Genomic DNA, 19,403 nt, shown 5'->3' on the forward strand with positions numbered 1-19,403 from the left:
CATCCTCATGCACCGAGAGCAGTGCCATGAGTCCTGCTGTAGTGCATGGGCGTCACCCAGAAGCTTGGTAGAAATGCACAACCCTGGTCCCCCCCGAAATGACTGGTGGTTCAAACATACATCACGGTTTGAGAAACGCAGCAGACCATTAGTTTTTAATCTGCAAATGACAATGTTAGTGTAATCTCAGATCAATTTAGTAGGTCACTACCAGCACTTCTTTTTTAGGGAAATAGAGAAGAAAAGATAACATTATGGTAGATTGAATATGGTAAAGGAAAATAACTGTTTCACAAAATTTTTGTTTCAGTTTTTATAGTTTTGCCTGTAAATATATTCAGAGTTGTGAATTCAGACAAAAACTTAGTTTTTGAGGTAGATTTCAGGCAAAAAAAAAAAAGTTAAAAATCACTGTGCTTTGTAACAGAGACACAGACACAGTCTCAGACGCAGTCAGAGTGTATCTCAGATACATTAGAGACAATGTATCTCAGAGATAACCATCTCCTCCTTTCAGTTTATCCCTACAAAATGTCACACAAACACATATTTACATAGAGACACACAGAGAAACATAATAAAGAGGTGGCTGTTCTATACTAATTATTCATCCTGTATCAGATGTAAGCTGCTGGATTTTATCATGAGAAAGAATGAATGCATTCATTAACTTTTTGAGTTGTATTAACTCAGAAAATTTTCCTTTGATGATGTTTTACTTTGGCTATGTACAAATCACAGCAGTGTCAGATAAGATTTCATTTTAAAAGTTCTTATGGGGAGATTTTAAATACTTTTTAGTTTCCTGAAAGTATAGATAATGCTTTTTTTTTTCTCCAGGGGTTAGTTTATGATACTGCAAGCTTGTTTACATAGCCCTTTACATCTTTTTTTTTTTTTTTTTTTTTTTTAGCCCTTTACATCTTAAAAAAAAAGTAGTAAATTCATATGGAGTTTTGGGGGTAAGCTGACTCGTTTAATTTTCCCCAGTTTAATGTTTAGTTAACCACTTTACAGTACTTTCAATAAGTATTTTTCATTGTGAAGACAAAATATTTTAAGATAGGTAATTTCCACCCTGAAGACTTTGCAATCTCAGCAGTAATTCTTTACTTACAAGAAATACAAACTGTACTGTACATAGACTTTTAAAAACAGCTGGAAGGAAGTTGTCAGTGCTGGAATCCTAACTCCATTGGGGTGAGGCAGGAAATCAGAACATTGCAGAGGTGTTCTGAACTGTCATGATAAAGGCAATGCTGCGCTTCCCTTAGGAAGTTTTCTTTTTTCAAGTTATTTTGAGTAAAAAGGAAAAGAAGAGTTCATTCTTGTCTCTTTTACAAGGCTGTGTTGAAGAAAAGTGGCGTAGATCTGAAAACTCCTCATTTGGGGGTCAGAAGGAGGGAAAAAAAACATACCACCCACCTGCATTCAGAATCCAGAAGAGTAATTTCACACCTGAAGTTGGGCAGGATTTTATGTTTACCGAGTTCTAATCGCTGGTGGTTTGGGATGGAATTTGCTTGTTGTTTTGAATTTTCTTTTGAGATGATCTTGGGGCTATTACATGGTCCTTCTCTATATAAGAGATTAAATAGAATGTGAAATGCAACTTTTTGTACTGATTACATATTGAGACAAAAAGATGCTGGACTATTATTAACCAATGTAAAGTCTTGACAGATCTGTTATTTAAGTGATTTTAGCTATAATATATTCACCTTAAGAATATTCTGGTTTGGGGAACTCTGAATATTACATAATTTTAAAAAAATGTTCTTTTAAGCCTTAGTTGTCTAGTATAGCTTATATATTTATAATATTTTCTCATAATCGTCTGTGACTAAATAGGGAAATCAGTGCTTGGCCTAAGTGGGGTAGGGAAACGTGATGGCCGTGTGATTACCGCAGCTTCCAGCTGCAAGATGCAAAGTGTGACTCTTCTTTCTGGGGTCTGCCCGTTTAACCTCCTACTCCATTTCTCTTCTGACTATTTGGCAGACAGATAAGAGGGCTCACGCGCCTGGCTGGGTTCTGTTTTGAGATGTCTTTCTCTAGCTAGAGAAGCATTATCCAGCCTTAGAATTTGAAGGCTAGAAGGGAACATAGAAATCATGAAGTCTAACCTGTTTGTTGCCCAGATGAGGAACTGAGCTGCCCACAGATGATGTTCCAGTTGCTGCCAGGCAGAATTTGAATCCAGATATTCCGATTATTCCATCCAGTAATTTTTGTTTTCCGTAGACCTTTTCATAGAAAGGAGGGAAAAGAATTTCCTGCATTTTACTTCCCCCCAAATTATCGCCGGTCATTTACCATCTTTAAATTTTCTTTTCTACCTGGGAGACCTCTGTATAATAATCTGTGATACCATGTCCATATTCTCTCTTGATTACTAGGTTATCGTCCTACCTTTCTAGTACCATCCTCCTGTCCCTTCCCTTTCTGGAACATCAGCTTGTCCTGGCTGACCAAGGCTGGTCTTTTCACAAACTTTGATGAGCAATGATCCTTCCTGTCTGTATCTTTGTTGGTTCTTGTCCTCTCTCCCCCCATGGGACTGCCATTTATCTAATGCTTAAGGACTTGCCACCAATATTCAGCTCACTCAGCCATATGTACCCCTCTGTGAAGCCTTCCTCAGCCCTTCTGTCCTAGGCCCTTTCATCCCCTTTCATCCCTGATCTTCCCTTTGTTGAACTCTTAGGTTTTTGTGGGTTTGTTCTTTTTTTCTTTTCTTTTTTTTTTTTTTTGTAAGAAATTGTGCCATACCACAGTATTATATGTGATACAGGATATAAGGCCAGGAACCCACTGTTAAAGGTATTTCCTTCCTAGACACACAGAAAGATGCTCAGCATCACTAACCATCAGAGAAATACGACTCAGAACCACTAGCTAGCACCTTGCATCGTCAGAATGGCTGGTATCAAAATGACAAGAAGTAACAAGTGTTGGTGAGGATGTGGAGAAAAGGGGGCCTTCATGCACTGTTGGTGGCGATGCAAAGTGGTGCAGCCTCTGTGGAAAACAATATGGCAGTTTCTCCAAATACTAAAAATAGAAGTACTGTATGATCCAGTAATTCTATTTCTGGATATTTGCCTGAGGAAAGCAAAACCGCTAACTTGAAAAAATATGTTGCATGTCTGTTTATTGCTGCATTATTTAAAATAGCCAAGATAGGAAGTGACCTAAGTGTCCATCAACAAATGACTGGAAGAAGATGTGATACAGATACATAATGGAATATTACTCAGCCATAAAAAAGAACAAAATTCGGCACTTGTGATAAGATGGATAGACCTCGAGGGTATTATGATAAGTGAAATAAGTCAGACAGAAAGACAAATACCATATGATTTCACTTATGTGTGGAATCTAAGAAACAAAACAGATGAATAGACAAAATACAGAAGGAGAGTCATAAATACAGAGAACAGAATGGTGGTTGCCAGAGCAGAGGCAGGGGGAAAGGGGTAAAATAGGTGAAAGGGATTTAAGAGGTACAGACTATCCATTATAAAATAAATGCATCATGGTGATGACAAATACAGTTTAGGGAATATTGCCAGTAAGATTGTAATATAACTACACTTATCATGGCGAGCATTGCATAGTATATAGAATTATCAAATCACTATGTTGTAGACCTGAAACTAATATAATGCTGTATGGCATCTATACTTCAATACTAAATTTTTTTTAAAATGTCATTAAAATATTTCCCTTGCTAATGAATGTGCTTTCCAGTAGGAAAGGTTTGAGCCCATTGCTTTAAGCTCCTCACTTACTGTCTTGGTCCTGGAATTTCCTGGTGAATAAATCCTCTCCTCCAGTTTATCTTTACTTATTTTATTTAATTAATGCATACATACATACATACATACTAGGCTCCAAACTGTGGAGTCCCAGTGTGGGGCTTGAACTCATGACCCTGAGATCAAGACCTGAGCTGAGATTAAAAGTCAGACACTTAACGTACTGAGCCACCCAGGCACCTCACCTCCAGTATATCTTTAGTCATTTTTTTAAATGATTATTTTTTAGAGCAGTTTTAGTTTTACAGTGAAATTGAGAGGGAGCTACACAGCTTTCCTACATACCCCCTGCCCCCCACATGTTACAGCCTCTCCTATTGTCAGTATCGCTCACTAGAATGGCATATTTTTTTCCCCAAGGCTGAATCTACACAGGCAGAGTGTTCGAGGTTTACCTTAGGGTTCATTCTTGGTGGTGAACTCCCCGTGGGCTTAGACAAGTGTATAATGATATGTATCCACCATTAGACTATCATGTAGACTAGTTGCATTAACCAAAAAATCATCTGTGCATGTTTATCCCTTCCTTCCCCCCAGCCCATGGCATCCACTGGTCTTTTTTACTGTCTCCATAGCTTTGCCTTTTCCAAAATGTCATGTAAGTGGGAACCACAGAAAATGTGGCCTTTCAAATTGGCTTCTTTCACTTAGTAATGTGCATTTAAGGTTCCTCTGTGTCTTTCGTGGATTGATAACTCATGTCTTTTTAAGCACTCCATTGCCTGGGTGGACTACAGGTTACTACTGATCCTTTCACTATTGATGGGCATCTTTGTTTCTTCCAAAGTTATGAATAAAGTTTCTATATTTGTCTAGTGCAGGTTTTTGTGTGGGCATAGGGTTTTAACTCCTCTAGGTAAATCCCCAAAGAGCACAATTGCTAGATGGTGTAATGAGAGTGTGTTCAGTCTTGTAGGGAACTGTCAGTGTGTCTCCAAAGTGCGGTTCCCTGTCAACCTGTGATTTGGAACATCTTTTCTTATGCTTATTTTTCATTTGTGTGTCTTCCCTGGTAAGGTTCGGTAAGGTCTTCGGCGCATTTTTAAATTGGGTTGTTTGTTTTCTTATTGGTGAATTTTAAGAGTTCTTTGTAGAGTTTGGATAACACTTTATCAGATCTGTGTTTTGCAAATATTTTCTTCCATTCTCTGGCTTTTCTCATTCTGCTGAATTTCTCTCTTGCAGCACAGAAATGTTTGATGTTAATGAAGCCCACCCTGTCAATTACTTACGGAGTATGTCCTTGGTATTGGACCTAAAAAGTTAGTACTATACCTGAGGTCATCTTGAGTTTTCTCCTGTGCTACTTTCTAGGAGTTTTACAGGTGTACATTTTAAATTTAGGTCTGTGATTGTCTTTAATTAATTTTGGTGAAGGATGTAGGGTCTGTTGTCTAGATTCATGCTTTTGCATGCAGATGTTCAGTTCTGGCACCGTTTGTTGACGAGACTATCATCGCTCCTTGTACTGGTTTTGCTCCATTGTCAAAGATGAGTTGACTATATTTATGGGGTTTTTGTGTTGGTTTTTAGCTTTCTCCCCCTTCATAAACACAATTCCAAACCCTAGAAGGAACAAATAGCACAAGAACTGTAGGGTGTTCCTTGGCCCAGGGTTCTCAGCAGGCAACCTGGGGCATCTGTGGGATTCTTGGCAGAACCTTTGGAGAGAACCAAACAATTGAGGTGATTTGCATGCTGGAGCACAAACCAGATCTTTAAAAGATATTTGGATGATAAAGGAATCTAGTTTTTTTGTTTGTTTGTTTGTTTTTTTAATGGAACCTTCAAAGAGAATTTGACCTCAGAAATCACACATTGTGTCTAAGGTATGTTTTCTACTATGGATTTTCAACACCTGGCTTGCTCTTTCTTTTTTCCTCCTCCAAAACCACTACCTCCACCCCAGAAAGCTTTTCTAAGCTGTTTTCATTTCTAAAGACTTTTCTCTGTTGTTTATTTTCACTTCTGTGACATGGTCTCTGTCCATTCAGTCAGTCATGTTGTATACAACAGTTATTTATCTTCTTCAGTGGAAGTCTTAAATTCGTTTCTTTTATCCAAAGCCTAAGAAAATGCTGCTCTATTCATGAACTTAGATAAAGAGATTTCTGTGTGAAGACTATAGCTTTACCTGCAGGATTAGCTTGATAGCTATCTTAGAGAATATTAATTGTGAAGTATATTGGAGATCTTTAGTTTTATTTTAATAGCTAACATAACATCATGGCCCTCTCCTTTGATAAATATAACCCGAGAAAAATATTGAATAATCTATTGCTCAGTTTTGTAGTCTTAGAGGCTACAAAACTTGTTTTCAAGAAGGGACAGTGGCTCTATGAAAACCAGTTTCATGAACTAATTAGCCATATGATGTTAAGCCCTGATATCTTAGCATCAAATAGGACTAATTGATATTTGCCCTTTGGCCCTCTCTCTCACATGATGGCTAAGTAAGAGTCTGCATGTGTGAAGGGGCACTATTGTTCTTCATTAACATAGGTGATCTCTCACATACTGGCCTACCCAGAAGAACATCTGCTTCCTGGCTAGTTTCTCATCTCTCACTAATTCACCTCCCACTTCTCAGCTGCGTGTACTTTCCCAGCTCCCTGTGCCAGGAACTTTTATCTTTCACAGCCACTAGTCCTGGCCCTCTTTGAGCCACTCAGATGTCGAAAAGAAAACAAAGAAAATACCCTAACTGTGGTGAAACTGGCCCATTTGGATGCTTTCCCTCCCCATTCCATAATTCCCTTAAATTGTTAAATTCTTTTACATCTTGAAAGCTTTATGGAGAGGAACTAGTGTGTGGAATTAGTGTGGTTATCTAATGTCTTTACACAGTACTCAGTTCATGTCAGGCTTGATAATGTACCATTTCCTGGTGAAAGACAATAATGTTCCATAACTTCTGGCTGCACTGTAGGGGCTATTTTGCTTTGGACTAAGGAAATAGTTGATGTGTTAAACCTCCCTGCGGTTGGGCTGGGGGTGGGGTGGTGGTGGTAGTGTGTGTGTGTGTGTGTGTGTGTGTGTGGACACACACGTGTGCAATCATTGCGTGGCGGGATGGCGATGGGGATTATGGATTTTGGATTGTAACCTTCTTAAACTATAAGGTTGGTAGCCTTAGAGAAGACTTGAGGGCAATTAAAAGGCAGATTCTGGGTTTCCCTTCAAAATGTATTAGAGTCCCCAGGGAAGTTAGTGACTGAGGGGGAAGTGAGGAGAACTGCAGCTGTAAGATGGGTTGGAGCACAATCCTTGTGGCCTGTTAGTACCAGGGAGGAAATGAGACAATAGAATTTGTAATGTCAGATTTTCATTTTTATTCATTGTCTTCGGTGAACAGGAATCTGCAGCAGTACATGATTACTAATATATTTTGGTTCACCAATGGTTTTTGTCTTGCCTTTTTCATAAACAACCTTTAGACTTGTATTTATATAGAAGAGTCTACTTAATGTGGTGTCGGAGTAGGGTAACGTGATGGAAAGGGAAATAGATCTGATGCGTGCGTAGTCGCCGCATGCCTGTTGTTGACCATCCTGTCTGAGTGTAGGAGGCCAGTGGGCCTTCCTGGCGGGATAGAGGCCTCAGGGTTGTCCACACAGGAAGTCCTCCTTGATCGCTGACAAACCTCTTCCTGCTGGTACCCACACCCACTCTGTAGGGGTTGCAGAGAGGGTCTGCGAGTACAGCCATTCCATTTATTCACCACCAGCTGGTTTTCCGTCAGTTTTGGCATGCACATTAAGCCCTGGTAATGTTATTGTGAAAAACTGAATTAGTTTTTTTTCCCTGCCCTTGGATAAAAAGCTTGATGGGTAGCTTGTTTACCTGATCCGAAGCGGTGACATTAGGCCAGAGGAGGCTGAGGTAGACTGCTGGGCTCTTGTGGGATGGGTCAGTGCTCACCCCAGGCTAGCCAGTCACTCAAGGTCCTTAATTAGGTTGAATTTGTGTAAATTGGCTACTTACTTCATCCAAGGGGACAAGAGATGAGAACGGGGGCGGGAGTCCTTTTCATACTCCAGGGAAGCTTTAGGGGTTTTAAGAGGCAAGATTAAAAAGACAACTGGTGATAAAAACAGAATTTGGTAAAATATTCTCCGTTGGTAAGTTTGTTTTAATTTTTTTTTAAAGTTTACCCTTTGTGCCGTTGAACACAGAGTGTTATTGTTTTGAATTGGTCGGAGCTGTGAAGCTGGAGTTCAAGACTTGTCAGTGTTTACATTTCAATTGCGTTTTAATCTGGAAGCAAGAGTTTAAGTCTTCACTGGTTAAGTCTAGCTGTTCTAAAATGCCGACTCTCGTGTTCAGCCATAGTGTGCTGTTGCTTTCGGATTTTTTTGTGTAGAATTCTTTTGTTAATAAAAATATAAGGTAGAGTTTTAAAAACTAACCTTTCAAAAGCTGACTTTGTAAAATACACCCACACACAAGCTGACTGTGTGTGTGCTCATTAAATTAAGGGCACCTTTTTGTCTTTTTCAAAAAAAGAAAAAGATAGCCAGCCCACCAGTGGTATTAAGGGTCCCATTTCAGAGAAACTTGAACTTAATATTTAGATTGCAGGAAGGATGGGCACAGCTAAATGAAATAATACAAACAGCGCATTTAGGATATGGATGGTTCTGGTGTACCATGAAGAATCTGTTTGAGGGCTCTGGTTTTGGCAGGTTTGACAGACTTGCCATCTTCAATGTGTGACCATGGCATATTACTGAGCCTCTGTTGAGATTCTGTTTCCTGATGTGCTGAAGGGGAGAACAATGATGTATCTGCGTCATTGGATTAGGGAAGATCATACACATGAAGCACTTGCCACACATTAAACATGCAGTATGAGACAGTACTATTACTCAAATTATTGCAATTATCATTAACCCATTCTGAATATTTAGAGTTACATAGCTTTATTATGTTTGAATTTTCTTCTTTAAACATGTGTTCAATCTTTATTAAGATTTAACTTGCTGATTTCTGTGAGTTTTATAAACCTAATCTTTGATCTAAAATTTTCTACCAAAAAAAAAAAAATTTTCTACACCAGAAAATAGAAAATTGGCAACCTAGAGCAAGCTAGCTATCTTCAGCTAGTTCTGAGAAATAGTTAATATTAGGATAACATTTTAATTTGAACTTGTTCTGTATAGGATTTGCCAAAGGCCAGTCATCCTCAGGGCACATTCAGAAACCCCTGTCTCCCACCTGGGACCAGAATGTTCGGAGACTTTTTCCTCCATAGGGCAGGATAGAGGGGAAGCATGGAGAGATGGGGGATATGCTCCACACCTGCTTCCCAGAGTGAGAAAATATTACTGTAATAAATATAGAGGCCTGTCAAAGATACATTAAATCAGCTATGTAAATTCTGAGATATAAATCATGGTTCTACTTTTGCCAAAAGTAAATACATAAATAAAAACCTACTCCTTTCATGTCCAAATAATCTCTTAGTAAATCATACCCCCAAATGTTTCGTTTAATCCTACAACTCCACACCGGGCACTCCACTTTCTACCCCAGAGAAGAGGTTGGAGCTGATACAAACTTGGAATGTGGTCTTTAAACCATCGATGGTTCATTTGCTTCACGATGGTCTAATGCCTCAGAGGTGGGGACGGAACAGATCCACAGCTTTTTTCAGACTTCTCCAGGGCTTACCCCAGGTGACCAGGTTCCATCCCCCAACAGCTACACTAAACATAGTGGGTCCTACTCTGAGTAACAGTGTGGTTTGTGGCAAAGACAGGTTCTTGGACATTAATCAAAGACAATTTAAGAAAAATTTCAGCCTTGCCTAGATATGAGTTCTTTGTATAAATCAAAGGCTTAGGATAGGAGGGCAGTTGTGTGTGTTACTTCCCAGCACCTCTGTTCTAAACTGAAATGCCAAATAGGGAGATGCCTGGCTAATTGTAAGGAGCAACTAATACAGAATAATTTTGGAGAAGGAACACAGGCCTTTGTGTGATATGGCTGGGGATCTGAGATGCCACCTGCGGCAAAGCAAGGGACAGTGCTTACTCTTCGTTTTACTTCTAGAAAGCAGAGTCTTTATCCCCTAGGGAAAAACAAGAGATGAGAGAAAAGGATATGAGTTCAACTGCTTATTAAGGGCATAACTCAAATAGATTTGATAGGATATGGTCTCAGTTAAGTTTTTTCTTGAATTAAGCAATATGGTTATTCCTAGTTAAGTTCAGCCGTCATTTATACTTTGACTATTGTAAACCCTTCTTGCTACTTTCCTTCTGGAAGAGAATCACTTGAGGTAAAGTGACGTTTGGATTCAATAATCTTAGCAAGGACTCTGGGCAGTAAGAAGAAAAAAATACATAGTAGAGGTGCAATGGTGGCCCAGTTGGTTGAGCGTCTGACTCTTGGTCTCAGCTTAGGTCTCTATCTCAGGGTTGTGAGTTCGAGCCCCACATTGGGCCCTATGTTGGGCTCCACACTGGACATGGAGCCTACTTTAAAAAAAAAATACACATTACAGAAAAGAAGTAATGGTTACTACATGTCCAGATTAATGAGGATCCCATTGTAGGAGGTACTGTGGAGTTAGGATAGTCATGGCAGAAACTGGATGCAGAGCCGGATCTATAGTGGATAACTGAGGTTGCTGGCATGGTAGGCAGGGTTACATATACTGCAAGGGATCTTCTGCTTTTTGAACTTTCCAAAGTGGAAATTAACTGTGTCTTCAGTGTGCCTGATTAATGTTTATTTGTGGTTATAAAACTCAGGCTGTAAGATTTGATTTTTTTTTTAATGTCCAGGGACTATAATTTTACACTTTTATATCTTCAAATTGTTACTTAGTATAAGTGAAGTCCTTGGGTTAGTATATTTATTATTGAGATGTGAGGTGAAAAGAACTTCCATGTCCTGCTATGAAACTGCTGAGCATTTGCTTTGAGGGCACTTGAGGGTTTGCTCACTTCCATCTCAGACCGAACCATTTAACTTCCTCAAAAGTCATGTGTGTGGCATAGGGCAGAGAAGTGTGGTTTCTTTCGATTGGTTAACAGAGAATTATCTGGTGTGAGTACAATTTCAGACATTCTTCCTAGGTGGCTGCTGACTGCGAAACCACACCGAGCCCTACATTCAGGCTTTACAAAAGCTGTGTTCCTTGCTGCAAGGCCTGGGAAGGTTTCCAACTACCACACCGTTCTCACAGGGGTTAAATTTCACAAGGTTGGCCAGAGCGAAAGGCAGCATGCCTGTAAATCTCATCCAGATGTCTCAGTGGAGCCGTGGGCCAGACTCAGAACTAGGTGAAGTCTGCTGCCTTTGAGCGTTGTGATGGAACTCAAACTTTGCTACACTCGGAGAGTAAAATCTTTTTTTTTTTCCCCAAGAGTCTTAATAAAATTATCAGCAACTTTCAATCAAATGTTATTCAGAATTTGAAAACCTTTTCAAAAGTCTAGTGATTTCTAAATGACTGTATCGTAAAATGATATTATCACCTAACTTCATGCAAGTTAATTTTGAGTCTCAGTAGATGTGTTCCTTAAAAGGTGTGAATACATTAATCTTATATAAATTTAGCCCTATTTAAGGCACACGTAGAGACTATTCTACTGAATAAAATCCTGTTACTAATTGCATGTTGAGGGAGAGGGCTTTTTCTGTAGAACAAGCAGGTCTTTTTTGAGGTGTAAATTAAAATGTATACGGAAAGTCACTTGAGAGGATCTGTATTTGTTTTCTTGAGAGAGTTCATATGGCCTGTGAAGGGGGGCTACCCCTGTTGCAGCTGGTTTTCTGACGCTCCCCATCTTTGTCTCTCAGCAGTCTCTGGTCCCAGCCCACCCCATGGCCCCTCCCAGCCCCAGCACCACCAGCAGTAATAACAACAGCAGCAGCAGTAGCAACTCAGGATGGGACCAGCTGAGCAAAACGAACCTCTATATCCGGGGACTGCCTCCCAACACCACGGACCAGGACCTGGTGAAGCTGTGTCAGCCGTAAGTAGCTATAATTCTTGATTGTTTTCAGCTGATAGTTCTTTTATCCTTTATCATACTCTAAAGAGATATAAATTGTCTTATAAGAGATGTTTAGCGCAAGTGTGAACCCTCATTACCGACACAGTGACAGTTCCCAAGTTTTCAGTCCTCAGACACAGCATTAACATCAGCAGAAAGCCTGTATAACAAAATAAATTGGAACATCTTCTCAGTGGAACTTGGCTTTATTGACATTTGACATATGAGAAGTAAAAGAAGAATTTTTGCCAAACTTTTGGCTGGAACCATATTAGGGCTGCTCTCAGGGGTTTTGTTTTTTGTTTGTTTGTTTTGCAATAGTCCCTCTGGGAGCCAGTCTATCCATGATGAGAGAAACTTTAGCTATTACCATTTGTCAGAAAGGTAGTTATCATCTAGCTATCTTTCTAATTCTTTTTTAAGATTTTATTTATTTATTCATGAGAGACACAGGCAGAGGGAGAGGCAGGCCCCCCCACAGGGAGCCCGGTGGGGGTGGGGGGACCTCGATCCCTGTTTATGGATCAGGCCCTGAGGTGAAGGCAGATGCTCAACCACCGAGCTACTCAGGCGTCCCCATCTAACTGTATCTTAAATGTGTATAAGACTCTTAATTTTAGCCAGGAAATAATAGTGTGTCTTCACTAGCACCTACAGCTTTGTGGTCTGGGTTATTCACTCTCCTCTGTTTGGGAATTCTTATTTCCAAAATTCCTATTTCTTTTCTCAGTGCCACCCTTTCGGAGTCTTGTGAAGAAATGTGTGCGTGTGCATAAAGCTCCAAAGTAAATATGCGTTATATGCTAATGTTGTTGAAGAACAGAATATAAATATGTTACTTTGCAAATGATGTTAACTCACTAAGTAAGAAAGCACTAATTTAAATCATCAAAGAGCCAGGGACGCCTGGGTGGCTCAGCGGTTGAGCATCTGTCTTGGCTCAGGGTGTGATCCTGGGGTCCGGGGATCGAGTCCCACATCAGACTCCCTGTGAGGAGCCTGCTTCTCCCTCTGCCTCTCTCTCTCTCATGAATAAATAAATAAAATCTTTTTAAAAATAAAATTAATAAATAAATCAAGGAGCCAGAAGCACTGGCCAGGGCAGGGATACTGTGTAAAGACTAATCACTTTGAGCTATAAAAGCCTCCACATATCACAACGTCTTTTATTTACCAAAGATAATTATGGTCCTTGACAAAAAAAGGGGGGGGCTTTATGTAACTGTGGAAGAAAATGTCTGCTCAAGAATGTTTCCTAGTCCCTGAAAAATATTCCCGTTTCTCAACAGCTGATTAATGGCATCTCATTTCCGTTGTCTTCGGTACAATACAGATTCATTACTTATTAAAGTATGTTTCAGAACTTGGGCAGTATTTCCAAAGTGGAACCAAAAGTAACATCTGGCCTTCCACACAGAGGTGGCGGTGGTTTTGCTTTGTTTTGTTTTTAGAGAGGAGGGTGGGATGGCAAGTGGTAGTTCTTTAGGGTCTGGAGAGTTTTCCTATGCCCACCACTCTCAGCACCCTCCCTGTGCCTTTCCTGGGTCACCCTTTTGATCTACCCTCTTAGACTTTGACCCAGGCCATTTTGCTTTTCAGGGCAGTGAAACAATGTCCAGTGCTAGGGACTAGGCTGAAAGCAAGTCCAGCTCTCGGGGTTCGTCCTGCCTGGCCAGAGGCAGAGGCAGAGGGAACTTGGCCAGCTGCGCCTTGCCCTCTTGCAGCTGTCTAAGACCACAAATAGGCTTTTTGCTATCTTGTCTGCTTCTGGTCTTTACTGGCGTCTTCTTATGCTTTTGCAGCATAATTACAGGTAGATAGAGCGCCATAAAGTCTAAGGAGCTAAAAATACAACTGTAGGAAACAAAAGAATGGAGCTAACCCTCAAGCTCCTGAGGTATAAAGGAGAGAGGAATTCAAAAGGAATAGTTCCTCAGCTAGTTTTGAATCATGGAAGATGAGTTTTAACATCAAGGAGGCAGAGTTAAATAACTATAAAATAATAGATTGATGCCATGTTCTGTGTTTAGTAAATATGTACTTGAAAAATTTAACCAGTAACTTTTTTTAATTGAGTCACATCATATTCCACATGCAGTAGAAGAACATTTTATCACTTTCCCTGGAAAATGCACCTCTTTTTTGTTCTTGGTCTCTTTAATGTATATGGATTATCTTAATGTGTTTCACCCTCTCTGCTATTACCAATAGCAGCGATAAACATTGGCCACCATCACTCTTTCCTATTTATTGGCAAAACCCCAAATTTGATACTTAACTTTGAAGATAGTGTTTCTGATCTGTGGTAGGTGGAGGCAGGACATACAGCCATATCTGCTGAAAGCTTCATTCCATTTACCACAAGGCCTGTAATAAGTACCACTTTTGACTTGATGACAGTTTTGTGTCTTAGACTGGAAAGAGAGAGAGAGAGAGAGAAAAGGGCATTCCTGTTCTGGACTTAATTGTTTCCAATAAAGAATACTAGTTGGTGACATGGAAGTGACTCATCCTATGGGAAAAGTGACTCATCCAACAGCCGAAAAAACCCAGTGGACATAATTAAGAGATTTTTTTTAGAAAAGTCAGTATCAAAACTTCTCAGAAAAGATAGGTGTAAATTCATAGGTCTAAAAAAGAAAAAAATGTTTTAGAATTAAAAATTTAGCACTATAATTTCAAATTCACCCAGTGGAATGAATGGCAGGAGGGGCAGCAATTGAAACAAATAACTTGGGTCTCCCCACCCCTGCTCGGGGAGCAGGGGGCTTGGTTATGTCAGAGGGTTATCCAACAGAAAGATGGGAAAAGATCATCTAAGAATGTTTGTAGTAGTGACCTAGTTCCATACCAACAACGTATGAGTCTTAAGGCAAGAATGATATAAGGGTTGTGAAAACTGGAAAGGAAAGCAAAAAATATTTTTAAAAAGCTATGTTCGGAGTAGAATGTACACATGCTGTGTTAGAAGAAATGACAGTGAGAAAGCAGCCTCATACCACGACTCTTAACCCTGGCAGTGTAGATGAACATGGTTAGGGTTGTGAGACAGGGCTCAGACTAGAGGGGACCAGTTGCGTTTCTAGCTACTGAAGTAGGCAGGCAGCAGGAACCAGGAGATGTGATGGCAGCTGTCATGGCAGGTGATAGGGATTGGAAGTAGGTATATTCCCCCGGAGAATTTAATGAGGGAAGCAGATCAGCTCTGGGGACCTTCTTAACCGTGTGTGTGTGTGTGTGTGTGTAGGAAATCTGGTTGGAGCCTCATGACAGTTTCAGGCTGCTGCACCTTTGTTTCTGATTCTGAGAAGTTACCTACTCAGAAAGTACATGAGCACCATTAACCAGCAAGTTTAGGGAATGGAGCGATCTGGGTAACAGGAAGGAGTAATCTATTACCCAGGGAACTCGGTCTTAATTTCTTCCCTTCTCTAAAATCCAGCCAACCAAATACTTCGCTTGACTTTGGTGCCATTTCATTTCTCTCATTCAGCCTCCTCAGGCGAATTTTCTAGACAGATGAGCTGAGAACTCTTGTTTCCACTTTCTCTGCCACCTCAACCCTTTGCATTTTGCCTTCCAGTTCTCAGTTGAAACTGCACTGGCATCTTCTATCTATCTTACTTTATTTGATACTTAACTCTGCTGATAGTGTTTCTGACACGTTATACAGAGGTAGGACATAACAGCGCTCTTTTCTCTCTCTTTTCCACTCCTCATCCACTTCTCCTGAGGACTCTCTGCTCTTTTGATTTCAGTTCTTGGCTCATTCTTCTAGAGCCTCATCTTCTTGTAGGGCTCTTCTCCACTGGCCCCCATTTTCTACACACTTTCCACTCTCATCACCTCAAATTCAACACTATCTCCTTCCTCTTCAAACTATGACATTTCTAAATCTAACTCTCTGAAGCTTTGGAGTGGTGGTTGACTATTTCCCATTACCCTCTTAGCCCCCAAGTCTTACAGATTCTGGGGCCTTGCTCCTTCCTTCTGCCAGAAGAACTGAATGCTTCCTCCATCCCTCCCCACATAGTGACAAGTGAGAATGATTTACCTCTGCTGTTACCTTGTCTCAGGTGCCTCCTCATTTCCCCTTCTTGATTTCTCAAGGCCAAGGCTAAGCTCATCCTACCTCCTCCATGCTCGGACTGCACTAAATTCTCCTTATTTTCTTTTATGTGTCACATAAAAGCATCTTCTTTCCATACAGTTCTATTCTCCATGTGCTTATTCCACTGTTCAGCAGCGGTCTGTGACCATATATACTGCTGACAGCATATCATCTTTTTTTTTTAATTTTATTTATTTTTTTAAGTAAACTCTACACCCAGCATGGGACTCAAACTTATGGCCCTGAGATCAAGAGTTACACACTTTACTGACTGAGCCAACTGGGACCCCCCTCATATCATCTTCATCAATTTCTCAACTACTTTATAAGATCATGGTGGTTGGCATGGCAAGAGTTTGGCATTCAAGAGTTACAAACCACAGTGGTAGGCAAGTACCTAATTCTCAGGAGCCTGTAAAATGGGTCAAATAAGGTTTAAATCATGAAGTTGTGATGAGGATTAAATCAAGTTATTTGAGGAATGGAGCTGGTCCGATGCCTAGAACACAGTCGTCATTGAACAAATATTAGTCTCCCTCTGCCCATGTCTTTGTTCTTCAATACCCTAACTACTAGACTAGAATACACTTAAATTACATGTAATACTACATTTAAAACTAAGGGGCGAAAAACCAGATTCTGATTCTGAAAGCTGGGAAAGCCAGGGAAGTGGGTTATGTTAACATAGCTGCATAACTGCCCGCCTTCTTCTTGAGGCTCTTTTTTTTTTTTTTTTTTGGCACTTGCAAAAGACTGGTTTCAGCTTTGTGATTTATTTCTTGTCGTAATAATGACTATAGCATGTAAAATTTTCCATTGTGTCCAAACTGTCCTTTCTGAAGATTTAAAAACATATTTGTAAGCAAGTTTTGTTTCATGGTTCTTTCTGATTGACAGTGGGAGCAGATGAGTGTCTCTGTTGGCTGTGGCTAGGTAGCTTAGAGGTGACTGTGGTATTGACATCTCATGAAAAAGTCTAGATAACTCAGTGTATCAACAACTTAATTTGGAGAAGAAAGAGTCTATTGATATTAAAACAAAAGGAGGTATTTCCACTCTTATCATATATATCCTTTCTCTCATTCTCAAACCAATTGTGGTCAGCCATTTTTTGTCCTTCCATTCAGTAGACACCTAATTCATTTCAAAGTGCAGGAAAACATGATTTCAGTGTAAATGTGAAATTAAATCTAACTTACAGTATTATAGCCTGTTACTAATTAAAAGGAAATGTTTTTTGAATGTAATCCATTTCCCTGGTTTTAATACCCAGTACATTTCATTTCCTGTGCTTTTGTTTTCTGTTTTCTACAAGTCTGCCTTATTCTTTTGAGTATACTACAGCTCTTAAAAAAAAAAGGCAAAACAGAAAAACAATGTGATCAGAGGTAAACATAAACAACAAGCCTCATGAAGACAGAGTAAAGTAAATGTTTCAATCAGTTCAGTGTTCTGTGAGAAGTCAGAGGACGACTTTGTTAATCTTGATGCCAAGGCATTGGGGTCACTTTCAGTACAAGAGGGCATCTCGACTTCTCAGGGCAAGGAAGAGTTCTCGTAGGGTAGAAATAATGTCCTCTAGGCCTCAGAAAGAGCCCAAGTGGTGGGATAGTGCTTGGGTGTTTAAGAAAAGCACAAGGAACACTTCTTGGTGGGTAGCTCCATTTAGCAATTACTAGTTAGCAAGGCTTCTGGTGACTAGAGTGAAGAATGTGGGTATAGAGGAAAATAGAGCTGGAGGTACCATTTGGGGGCATAGTGTTAGCACCTTCCATAATCTAAAAAGTTGGAGTTTTTCCCAAAAGTTTGGAGTTTTATCTTTGGTAGCAGAGGAGTTAGTACTTACAGTGGAAGAGAGGCATAATCCAATGTGTCTTTTTTCTTCCTCTCTCCGAATGGTAATTCTACCCAAAGGAGGAAGTTGCCTTGGAGAAGGAGAGTCTGATAGATGAGAGATGATGCAGCCTTGAAGCAGGGCAGTGATAAGAAATGGGATGGGGAGGAGGTGCTGGGACCGCACAAGGGTGTCTTGGAGGTGGGGATCGGGACTAGAGCATGATTAAAAATGACTGTAAGGTTTTAGCTGTGAATAAAGAGAACACTTGAGGTGCCTTAACTGAGAAAGAAAGCACAGGGAAAGAAAATTAGGGCAATTATCAGGAAAATGGACAACTTGAAGTGATTGTATTCTTTTCTCTGTACATCTTTATCTCTGTAGCTCTAAAATTTCTTTTAGAAATCTGTTTGCTAAAATGTTGTTTTTCCTCTGCGAATAAAATAAAATGATCATCACTGTAATCCAAAATGATCAGACTACTTTCAGGGTAAAAATGAAAAGTGAAGGCATTCCAGTAAGATGAATACTAATCAGTGTTTACTCAATTATGAAGTTACCTTCAGTGTTTACTCTGAAAGTAACAGTGGGCCTGCTAGTTCTAATATCCTGAATTCCCAGGTAAATATGAAATCTTCTGCAATTTTTAGAAGTTACATGAAATGAGAGACTCCTGGGTGGCTCAGCGGTTGAGCTTCTGCCTTTGGCTCAGGGGTCAAGTCCCAAATCAGGCTTCCTGCAGGGAGCCTGCTTCTCCCTCTGCCTATGTCTCTGCTTCTCTGTGTGTCTCATGAATAAAGAAGTAAAACACTTTTAAAAAAATAGTTACATGAAATGAGAAGGACAGAAGTTCAAAACAATGATCCTATGATAGGGTAGAAAAAATCATTCCACCTAAAAGAGATCTGGTTCTCACATCTACATTGAAGAGAGATTGTAGAGCCAGGTGATCCAAAGTCATTCAGATTATTTCCAGATGACTCAGTTCAAAAAGCTTAAACATACCCTGAGTTACTGCATTTTTTTTTTTAAGAGAAGAAACACTTACACACACATACTTCTCTGTGAGAGTATTCAGGTAGCTCTACAGACATGAAAGAGACCAGAGGTTTTACTGCCTACATGAGGCATCATTCCAAAGTCAGCAGTGTGAGTCTTCCAGACGCAAAGCTCTTGATGTAGGGTTAAATCAGAAGCTGATACAAGGAGGTGATTGATCTCTCTTTAAGGTATAATTGACTCTTCAAGTGTTGTCTACCAAGCGAGTTGAAGTAGTGTCTTAGTGATGCTGGTGGTGGTGGTGATTGCGTTTTATTTAACACACACACCAAGAAATGAGAGACTGACAGACCATTTTTTCTTTGGTGTTAACTATCTCAGGTAATTGAGATGTGGACGTGTTGAGCTATATTGTATTCCAAACCCATCTGAATTTTTAGGTTTTTTTTTTTATTGTATTTTATAAGAGAACTGAAAACTGTATCTAGCAAATTTTTATTTCTCAGATTCCTTTGAAAGACAGGGAAAAAGAAAGAAAAGTCAGCAGAAACGTAGTGTAGTAGAAAGATAGTTCTCTCATTAAGTGTGTCTTTTAAAAAAAATACTTTATTGCCTAACATACTTTAAAA

The 19,403-nt window shown here is 39.8% G+C and overlaps 1 protein-coding gene across 3 annotated transcripts in view; it reads left to right on the top strand.

The window, feature by feature from the left end:
* Nucleotides 1–19,403, top strand: part of RBMS1 (RNA binding motif single stranded interacting protein 1) — a 212,709-nt gene that overhangs the window by 108,951 nt on the left and 84,355 nt on the right. For all 3 annotated transcript variants that reach the window (XM_055307740.1, XM_055307741.1, XM_055307742.1), the window contains exon 2: nucleotides 11,634–11,809. In XM_055307740.1, coding sequence (XP_055163715.1) covers nucleotides 11,634–11,809 — 176 coding nt within the window. The remainder of the gene's footprint in view (nucleotides 1–11,633; nucleotides 11,810–19,403) is intronic.

This window comes from Nyctereutes procyonoides, unplaced genomic scaffold (assembly GCF_905146905.1).
Source record: "Nyctereutes procyonoides isolate TBG_1078 unplaced genomic scaffold, NYPRO_anot_genome, whole genome shotgun sequence".
Taxonomy (NCBI): domain Eukaryota; kingdom Metazoa; phylum Chordata; class Mammalia; order Carnivora; family Canidae; genus Nyctereutes; species Nyctereutes procyonoides.